Source organism: Cucurbita moschata, unplaced genomic scaffold (genome assembly GCF_002738365.1).
Source record: "Cucurbita moschata cultivar Rifu unplaced genomic scaffold, Cmos_1.0 Cmo_Scf00024, whole genome shotgun sequence".
Classification (NCBI taxonomy): Eukaryota; Viridiplantae; Streptophyta; class Magnoliopsida; order Cucurbitales; family Cucurbitaceae; genus Cucurbita; species Cucurbita moschata.
In genome coordinates, this window is record NW_019268540.1 from 771862 (window position 1) to 781603 (window position 9742).

At 36.8% G+C, this 9742-nt stretch overlaps 4 protein-coding genes and 1 long non-coding RNA gene across 8 annotated transcripts in view; 3 read left to right on the forward strand and 2 right to left on the reverse strand.

Annotated features, from left to right (window-relative positions):
• LOC111460836 overlaps positions 1 to 110 on the reverse strand; it is a 16743-nt gene extending 16633 nt beyond the window's left edge. Inside the window, exon 1 of the long non-coding RNA XR_002713472.1 lies at positions 23 to 110. This is a non-coding gene — a long non-coding RNA (uncharacterized LOC111460836). The remainder of the gene's footprint in view (positions 1 to 22) is intronic.
• LOC111460833 overlaps positions 1 to 1800 on the forward strand; it is a 4389-nt gene extending 2589 nt beyond the window's left edge. Inside the window, exons 2-4 of one of the 2 annotated variants that reach the window (XM_023104161.1) lie at positions 1117 to 1199; positions 1417 to 1481; positions 1515 to 1800. In XM_023104161.1, the coding sequence (XP_022959929.1) occupies positions 1117 to 1199; positions 1417 to 1446 (113 nt within the window). In that variant the 3' untranslated portion in view covers positions 1447 to 1481; positions 1515 to 1800. Of the gene's footprint in view, positions 1 to 1116; positions 1200 to 1416 lie in introns of both variants that reach the window. The other variant, XM_023104160.1, reaches the window with a different exon arrangement.
• A 1516-nt stretch (positions 1801 to 3316) lies between these two features.
• LOC111460982 (uncharacterized protein At4g00950-like) lies at positions 3317 to 4208 on the forward strand. 2 transcript variants are annotated; one of them, XM_023104388.1, is made up of 2 exons: positions 3317 to 3845; positions 3901 to 4208. In XM_023104388.1, exons 1-2 carry the CDS (start codon positions 3366 to 3368, stop codon positions 3913 to 3915), a joined length of 495 nt encoding a protein of 164 aa, XP_022960156.1. In that variant the 5' UTR covers positions 3317 to 3365; the 3' UTR covers positions 3916 to 4208. The 2 variants fall into 2 exon arrangements, with proteins under 2 accessions (XP_022960156.1, XP_022960155.1); XM_023104387.1 differs by having other exon boundaries at positions 3324 to 3845; positions 3916 to 4208.
• A 1603-nt stretch (positions 4209 to 5811) lies between these two features.
• LOC111460991 (dof zinc finger protein DOF3.7-like) lies at positions 5812 to 6901 on the reverse strand. The gene is made up of 2 exons (XM_023104404.1): positions 6728 to 6901; positions 5812 to 6646 (listed from the first exon to the last, which is right to left on the reverse strand). Exon 2 carries the CDS (start codon positions 6630 to 6632, stop codon positions 5919 to 5921), a length of 714 nt encoding a protein of 237 aa, XP_022960172.1. The 5' UTR covers positions 6633 to 6646; positions 6728 to 6901; the 3' UTR covers positions 5812 to 5918.
• Positions 6902 to 8330: 1429 nt separating this feature from the next.
• LOC111460958 (flowering locus K homology domain-like) overlaps positions 8331 to 9742 on the forward strand; it is a 7795-nt gene continuing 6383 nt past the window's right edge. The window contains exons 1-3 of one of the 2 annotated variants that reach the window (XM_023104345.1): positions 8331 to 8381; positions 8469 to 8777; positions 9022 to 9123. In XM_023104345.1, the coding sequence (XP_022960113.1) occupies positions 8379 to 8381; positions 8469 to 8777; positions 9022 to 9123 (414 nt within the window). In that variant the 5' untranslated portion in view covers positions 8331 to 8378. The other variant, XM_023104344.1, reaches the window with a different exon arrangement.

Consider the following 9742-nt stretch of genomic DNA (forward strand, 5'->3'; position numbering starts at 1 on the left):
CCCCCCCCCCCCCCCCCCCCACACACACACACCGTCTCCTCATCTTCCATCTCAGCTCTCAAATCTTCACTCTTGTACCCGACTCATCTATCAGACTAACACAAGAACTCCCCCTCATTAACTTCCTGTAACTACTCCTTTCCTCCTAATACACACACACACACATTGGTAAGTGTTTAGGCCTGCCTACTGCATATGGTTGTTAAGGAAATTTATAGGATATGAAGTCCTAGGTAGGTAACTACTGTAGCATGCACTCATTCCTTCTTACCACTTTTCTATTTACATTGGTTCTTATTTGACCTCTAGGTCAACCCGTAGTAATTCCTTATCGACTCGTTTTAACTCCTCCTTGACTCTCTCTATACGAGCTTCCAAACAATTCTCTCTCCGCATCCTCCAAATTAGTCTTCTTGGTCTGATCGTCAATCTTCAATGCTGCCTCCTTGGAAAGTGAACTGTGCTCCTCTAACACTTCTGTGACTAACAACCTATCAGAGTTTGGAGCCACTACCTGCACAAAGTACACCATCGCCGCTAGTGACCAGTGGTGAAATGAAATACGATAACAAATTTGCAACCCCAATGACAAGAAATAACACTAAAGATAATGCTGCAGAATCAAAGAAAACTTACGAAGGTCCTTTCGAGATTACTCTCTCTTCCCCATTACCATCAACCCTGACAACTTCTTAAGTAATTACAAATATGCCACTGTTAAGTGTCAATATCCCTGATTTTATTTCCACTATTTCCCTACAGGTACCCTAACATATGGAGGGAGAAACCACCATCCCTGTCATTTAAAATTATCTCTGGAAACTTCACTATTTACATTGATATCATTTAATTCACCACCAGCTTCCTCTCCTAATCCGTTCTTCCACTCCAAGATCTCTTCTGACTTTTCACCTTCCTGGATCCCATTCTATTTATTTTCAAAGATATTACTGATTCATCTAGCATTTTCACTCCCAAAGCGCTAAACATCATTAAATTTTTATACTGAATTTGGCTTGTCACTACTCGTGGATCATGTATCTACTTTTTGGTTTGATTAGTACCATATGGAACATATGTGACATTTTGGTTTCTAACATGTTATAACCCTTGTAGGTCTCTTCCTTCCAGCCGTTGTAAGGCCAATTCTGGATTCCTTTGAAGCATCTAAGCAAGTTCCTCAGCCTGTATTAAGTGATGTAAGTTCAAAATCTTCACATTGTCTGCATGCAACAAGTTTATATTTTTGTAGTTGGATAACTTTCAGCTTTTTGGTAAGTGAGATTCCTTGATCAACACAATTTCCTTCTAAAAGAAGTTCATTTCTTTTTGCCTTTTAGTGCCTCAACATTGGTGCTACTAATTATTCATTTACTTCAACATTTATTGTAAATTTATATATTGTCGACTTTGCAGGTGGTTGCAAGTATGACTGGAAAGAAATAGGGATGATCGATCTCAGCAACACAAGAAGGATTGTTCTTAATGGATCATTTTTTTTTTAATCAATTTTCCTTCTCTTCTGCCGTAAAATAAGCCCTCTACAATCTAATCGGATATCAAGTTTGATAGCGTAGCCATTTTTAGACATTACCTTGTTGTTTTATGCCCATACATAAGGCTGATTTTCAAGATATTTCAGTTCTAAGTTTGAAGCCTGAGTAAAACTTGCATAAATTGAGCCCTACAAACTCCTTTGATTGGTTTCCTACCATTTGTCTCCAAATATTTATACCGTTACAGGACTTCATGATGAGACGATTATGAACCGATACACGAAAGTGATGACTAATTCATGGCTGTGTTGGTCTTTCTTGAAGTTACCAGGTTTACCATTTTTCTTTAATGATAATTGGATTCAAGTTCCATTTGATAACTATTTAGTTTTTTATTTTTCGATTTTTAGATATTGTGCTTATTTTTATCCCTTTGATGTGCCTTTGGAGTGCTCATTAAAGGAAAAATGTTCTGGATTATTATTATTATTTATTTGACTAATTGTATTTGGATTAGAAGAAAAGTGACGTATAAATCATAGCATAATTCAATTAATATAAGATATTTATTTTATCTGCTTTAGAGAAGAAATAAAAAAGCACAAATGTCCAAAATTCATGAAAGAAAAGCTGTGAGCCATAAATATGTTGACTTGTCCCATCTTTTTATTAGAAAAAAGAAGATATGAGAAGATATTCATCCAAATCTTTGTCCATATCGCATAATTTGTTATCCATTTCTTTTGGAACTTTATGATAATTTAATAGAACAATTCTTGTGTTTTTGTGGGGTAAAACATGATATCAAACTTTACATTCAAAAAAAAAAAAAAAACTTGGGTCGATGTTTAAGTTTTCTGATCTATCTCAGAGGATATGTGCCTCGGACTTGGTTATCCTTTAACATAATTCGGTCATCTTCTAACTCGATGTATCTCGATTGCAAATTTAAAGTGTTATAAGTGAAAGCTTTTTTTTTTTTTTTTCTTTGGGTTAATAATAATTAAAAAAAAAAAAAAAGTCAACAAATTTCTCTCCTTTTTGACTTTACTCATTCCAATTCCCAATTTAACCCTACCATCTTTGGACTAATATTGGTACCAACTCCACCAGCTACTGCATATAATTACTCATCATTTTCTCCACTTAACAGCTGCCTTTTACGTCATTTCACTCCCTTTTTTTAGTTATTAGTTTTTTTGCAACTCATCCCATGATGTTTTTTTTTTCTCCTTTTATAAGATATATCTACTTTTATAAGAATACCCATTAAATCTCTCTGTAACCACCCATATCCAAGATATTTCCAAGATTCGAAATCCCGAACACCTGATAGCTAGCTTCGATATTCTCCTATAACATGATTACGTTACTTATCTCTTACTTCAAAGAAAGAAAACCATCCTACGAACCAACATAAATTTTTACATTATATTTCAACGTCGTGTGTTTAATCGTGATAAAAGTTCATCATTGGCTAAGTTTTAGTCGTGTTAGGCCGATCATTGCCTCAAGTTGATCAGTGATAAGTGTTAATAATTGAATGAAAAACATAATTAATATTCTACGTATGATAAAAAATTATAATTTATTAGTATTAAACATAAAAATTATATATTAATAATCGTATCCGTTACTGTCTTATTTTAATTTCTAAAAAAAGATTAAATTTTGACCTACAATAAAAGTTCAAAAGTATTGAATACAAAATTGACGTTACGATAAAAACGTAACAAGTTTTGTATAATATGTGACAAATTGGAGGAGCTGTAATATGTACAATAATGATGATAATAATAGCGATGGATGAGCCTAGAGATGCTCTTCATTGACCCTCCCACTGAAAAAGCCAAGAAATTCCTCAAGGCTATGGAGTGTAAAGGAGAGGAAACAAAGCCAAATTCTTCACTTACAAGGCTACCTCTCTTTTCAATCCCACACCGAGCAATGGACTCGCCCGAACGCTCGGGGACGTTAACTCCGCCAATCTACGCCGCCGTCTCGGTCCCGTTTCGGTGGGAAGAAGAGCCTGGCAAGCCTAGGTTTAGTAACGTTGCTACCACCACCAACACCGACACCGACACCGTCACGTCTCCGTGCCTAGAGCTACCTCCAAGGCTTTTGTTAATGGAGAAAGTGGGAAGATCTGAGGGCTCTTCCTTTAGAATGATGGGGTCTGATGAGATGAGTTCTTTGTTCATGAAGAGAAGAGGTTGGTTTGGTTCATGGAGAAGAAGCAAAAGAGATGAAGTGTTTCCTTCCTTGGAATGGGAAGTGGAAGCTTCAAGGCTTAGAAGAAATGGGAGCTTTTCAAGCCTTATAAGAACTCAAATAAGGCCTCATTTTTGGGTAACTCTTTGTTTCTTTGATCTCTTTAATGGGTTTTGTTTGCTTTTAATCATAGCTTTTGGTGTTATAGGTAAGTGTTTGTGAAGGTTTGAAGCATGTGGTTCCATCATGGAGAGGCAAAAGGCTAAAGAAAGACGTTTAGCTCGATTTTCAAATGGTTTCAGTGGAAGAACCGAAGCAAACTTGTAAATATATCTCGTTGATTTCACTGTGTTTTTCATTTTCTCGAGATGGGTCGGGAAGATTGAATCTTACGTTGTTTCAGAGGTACCAAATGTGTTTTCAAACTAGTGTATCTTGTATCATTAACGGGTAAAAGTATATCGGTTAAGAATAAGGTAGTGTCTTGGTTACTATAGTTGATATTGTCTTCTTTTGAGCCATTCACGTGGTGCACGTGAGTCGAGATTGCATAACAGTGTTTGGATCGTAATGGGATTTAGTTTCTCGTAAGGTTATAATAGGAAACGTATTCACGTGATAAACCTACTTTTCGATAACTAATTACCTAAATATCAAGAGCCTTCCTTATAGGGTGGAGTGGGCTTGAGGATCATAAATGGACCTAGTGGGCTTTTGGGCCAAGGACTAGCAAGCCCATGGGGTTTCGTTAGAGGCTTCATGGGCCGGGTGAGTTTTTTCAGCTCAATCCAATTGTTCGAGTCGAGACGTTTTTTAAACCTAATTCAATCGTTCGAGTTATACATTTTTATTTAAATATAATAATTTAAATGAAATGGAAAGTAGGTCTAATTTGGCATAGTGCTTATGACATCACTTAAAACTCCATAGCCTCTACTAAATTTAAAATGAAATTAAAAAAAAATAAAAATAAAAAGGGTATTTTTGGTAGTGGATTCCCAAACTAAAATCCCTAAAAAAGCATGGAATAAAGCGTAACAAAAGTGGACACAATCATCAATTATGATGACACATAGCCTTTTATTGATTACTTTTTACAAGTATATATATATATATATTATCTATGCTAGAAGACACTCGAAACTGGAAGGATAAAAAACCCACTCGATGGACTGCGGAGCTATAAGTCCTACGACACAGGGGCGGGATTCTCTAAAAAGCCAAGGTTGCGGGTGGCCAAGAGGGCCCACTTGGCAGCCTTAGCTAGAGCCACTGTTATAACATTGGGGCCAAATGTGTCTTGCCTTGAACGAAGATGAATAGAGACTCCTTGGAACGTTAAGTTTGGATCTTGGCATTTCCTATCTGCCAACAACCTGCGCGGTTGGAAACCAATTGTTGTGTGCCTCCAGGCATCCTGGGCTGACAGCACTTCGAATGGTCTCGAAATTGGCTGATGGAAGAAGCGAAATTATATATATATATAGAGGAGTATGTTGTTAGGTATTTGACCAAATAGGATTGTTCAGTCTCTATAGACATTATTACTAAAATACCCCTAGAGCGAGATAGAGCTAAATAGATCGAAAATGAATACTATTAACCCTACACAAGATTTGTGAATAAGTGACTGTCTGATAATGAGCAAGAAATGTCTGTATTTTTGCTAAACGATGTATTGAACTTATAACCCAATAGATACATTTTATAAATGTCAATAGAGTATTGTAAAGGGCAACAACCCAAACTCACCACCAACATATATTGTCCGCTTTGACCCATTATGTATCGTCGTCAGCCTCACAGTTTTAAAATGCGTCTATCAGAGAGAGGTTTACACACCCTTATAAGGAATGTTTCATTCTCCTCTCCAACCGATGTGAGATCTCACAATCCACCCTCCTTGGGGCCTAGCATTCTCGCTGGAGCACTGCCCTGTGCCGGACTCAAATACCATTTGTAACAACCCAAACTCACCGGTAGGTCTGCGTTAGTCCATTACGTACGGGCATCAGCCTCACAATTTTAAAACGCATCTACTAGGGAGATGGTTCCACGCCCTTATAAGAAATGCTTCATTCCCCACTCCAACTGATGTCGGATCTAAGAAAATTACGGAAATATACTCCGAAGAAGAGAGAGATTCATATGTACAAACACTATACTACTAAGGGGTACATGAAATCTAGGGTTTAAAAGGGTTGAAGTTTGTTACAATGATCCACCCCCAAGCATCCCACTCCAAAACCCACTTGAAATATTGTTGCCTTGTTGCCTCTCCTTTTGATGATCATCACACTCATTGGGTTCACCACAAGAACTTTGGTTAAGTTGTTGAAAACCAACCAAATTTGGTCCATTTCCAAACCCATCAACACAATTGATACCCAAACTTGGCTTGAACTCACCAATAGGCAAGGAATGATACCCCAAATCAGCATCAATATTGTTGGAATTTGGCATGAGATTTGGGATAAATGAACTCAAACCCCTATAACCATTGTTCATATTTTCAACAACTTTAGGGACCTCAACAAAATGAGTCATGGCACAAGGGAAAGCAACGTTGAGATCTTGAGATGAAGGGTAATTTGGTAATCTTGCGTTGTTGTTGTTGTTGTTTTTGAAATGGTCGGACGAAGACGAGGAAGAAGAACAAGACACTGTTGTTGTTGTTGCTGATTTTCGGCTCTTTCTCGAGCCTCCTCCCACCGGCACGTTTCGGAGAGACCCGCCTTCAGTCCAATACCTTCGACAAGACTTGCAAAAGTATCTTGGTTGCGTGAGGCTATAGTTGTTGTAGTAACAGAATTTGGTGTTGTTTGACTTGCATCTCGGGCAACTCCGTAGCTCTTTTGGAGCTTCCCTTGATGACGATAACGACGACGATCTTGAGCTTGGATTAGGGTTTATCTTTTGATTCATGGCTTACACTAACCCTGCATCCAAACACACCAACAACAAAACAAAATCGTAGAGTTGAAGAACAAAGAAGAAGAGCTATTCATTCATATTCTTACCTATACCCAATGATGAGCGACGTCCATGAACTTATACAAAGAAGCTCAAGAGATGGTTTCCGATGTGGGATTGATCTTTGCTTTAAAAAGAGTGTTTTTCATGGGGAATTTTTTTGGTGGGTTTCTCACTTTTGACTTCATAATTGGTTGGGTGAAGTCATTGATTGTTTGGTCACCTTCTCTTGCTTTTGCATGATGACCATTCAACTCCTTTAGAAGCCCCTTGGCCTTTTCTATGGGTCATAGATACTCAAAAGAGAGAGAGATGGGCTTCATTTTGGAGAACACCTCATCTATTTTTGTTGTTTAATGAGTGATGATAGGTTGTAAAGGCATAAACATGGCCCATGAGAGTAGAAAATGAAGTTGAAGAGAGGAAATTTTAATGGGTTAAGCTTGGTTTTGGGTTTTGTGGAGTGTAATTCTCGAAATGATCGAGTTTGAGACTTGTTTAAAGACTATTTTGAAGCTCGGATTGAAAACCCAGATGGGAGAGTCGGGTGTTTTTCTAGAGTAATGTTGTAGCATGATGGATGAAGTCTGGTTATACGTCAGAATTCAACTAAACCTTCTCTAAAGCGTCACGATAGTTGAATGCATTTTGAGGAGAAATAGCTAGCTTTGGGCTCTCCTCTCACCTCTTTGTTCTTGAGCATGACACCTCGTGTCCAAACCTGCCTAGGTGCATGACCCACGACATTGGATCGCTACTCTAGAGCATCATATGGTGCTCGTTTTGGTGTTGTGAGGCCAACATGTTTTTTCCTAGTTGCTTATATTAGGTCACGACATCGAGGAAGAAACTAGATATGGACTCGAGTAATTAGACCCACAACGTTAGTGTCAATCTTCTAATGGCAAGTGCTTAGTCCACCCACTCATTACTCATAGCTTACTCATACCTACCCATTCATCATTTTTTTTCTTCAATAATTTCTTTTTTTCTCAAATTTATTTTTGATTTCTCAAGTGGGTGAGAATACAATTATAACATTTTCCTTTAATTATGAACATTTTTTCTTAAATTACCAATTTAGCCCTCAAATTTTAATGGTTATATTTGTTCGGTCTTTTAATTTTACAAAATTTCGGTTATACCTCTAGTTAACTTTGATATGCAAGACTCGTGTTCAATGAATTGATGTCATCTAGTATTTCATAGGTCTCACTGAAAATAAATGTTTGTCAATACGAGGTTATTAGTAAAGGTCGCACGAGATGTTTTAGCAATTCTAATGTCTACAATTGCTTGTAAGGTCTTTACGTTATAGAACTAACGGTTAGCACCATGTTTAAAAAATAATTATTAATTATCAAAAGTAATATTAATATTCGTAATTTAAAAAAAGAAATTTATGGTTAACACGAAGTTATGTCAATTAATTTCAATAATAAAATTTTGATATTAAAAAAATTGCTTGGTATTTTTGAAACGTTGATAATTTTTATTTTAAATTTTTTTAAAAAAATTTATTTAAAAATTTGAAAGTTTAAGGTATTCTTTTAAAAAAAATATTAACTATTTCTAATAATTTTAATAGCAAATAGTTATTTGTTTAATTTATTTTAGTTGTGAAGTAAAAAAAATCAAATAGTTAAGCCCTTTGTGTAGCTGTGTGTCATCCATCGCCCTGTGTTGATTTTCTTCTCTATGGTATCATCAATGATCATAAATTTATTCTCTTTGAATTCATGTATTCATAGCTCACTCACATGAAAGATTTCTCCGCCAAATATGCAGTCAGGTGATATCCCGGTGTACCCTTCCATGCCGGCCAAGGCTCCCTTGCCTCTACCCGGGACCGTGTTGGTTTCCAAGTCCGGACATGCCGTCACCGGCAAACGCCGCCGTGAGGACGATCCGATCGTCTCCTATTCGGAGGCCGTAGATGTGTCGGCACCCAAGAGACAGGCGAAGGCCCATGACGTGCTTTTTAGAATCGTTGTGCCCTCGAAGCAGATCGGGAAGGTTATTGGCAAAGTCGGTTGCCGAATTCAGAAGGTTCGTGAGGAGACCAAAGCTACAATCAAAATTGCGGATGCAGTCGCGGTATGGTTTTGTGTTTGATTTTGAGTGCTTCGGTTTAGGGTTTTCGTTTTGTATTTTGTAGTTTTTTGTTGCTTTTTTTCCTTCGTTCGGCTATCGGGGAAGTGTTGAAGTCAAGCTTTATGTGTGTTTCACTATGTTGAATTTTAGTGGTTTTTTTTTTTCTTCTCTTAACTCTTTTGCTGGTTGTGTTGTATGCCAAATGGTCGTCGAATGGATGAAAATTTGGGGTTCTCTGTTGTTTCAGCGGTACGAAGAACGTGTTATCATTATAAGTTCAAAGGACAAAGAGAATACGGTTACTGATGCGGAGATAGCACTCCAGCAAATTGCAGCACTGATATTAAAGGTAATTCATGGCTAATTGCTTAACTTTGCTGTAGAGATGATATATTTATTGTCCTATGTAGCTGCCCGAAGTTGGGGTCTAGGCCTTTTGCATGTGTTGATCTTATTTGCTAATCATAAAGATGGTGCATTTTGGATTATGATATGTTTCCTTTGTTCCCTGTCAATAAAGATTTTTTTCGATTATGATTCATAATCTACTTAATCACCCAAACTTAAAAAGTTGGATGTCATGACTGAACCCCTTGGATATAAGGTAGAGAATGTGAGTTTAAAAAACTTGGATCGACTTCCCTAAATACCGAAAAGTTGGTTGAAATATATGATTACAAATATACCGCTAGTGTACTGTTTCATAAATGCTGAAAAGTTGGTTGAAGTATACGATTACAAATTCTGGTAGTATGATTGAAAGGTTAATGTTCTAGTTAATTGCACCTTGAATATGTAGGGGATCTTAATTGATTACATGGACTTAAATGATCACTCATTTTACATTTTTGTGCAGTATTGTGTAGCCTTCTTAATGGGTTTAAGTTTTTAAGTGATCCTTACCATCATTAATAGGTGAAGTTTTTTTTTTTTTTTTTTTTTTTTTTTTTTTTTTTTTTTTTTTTTTT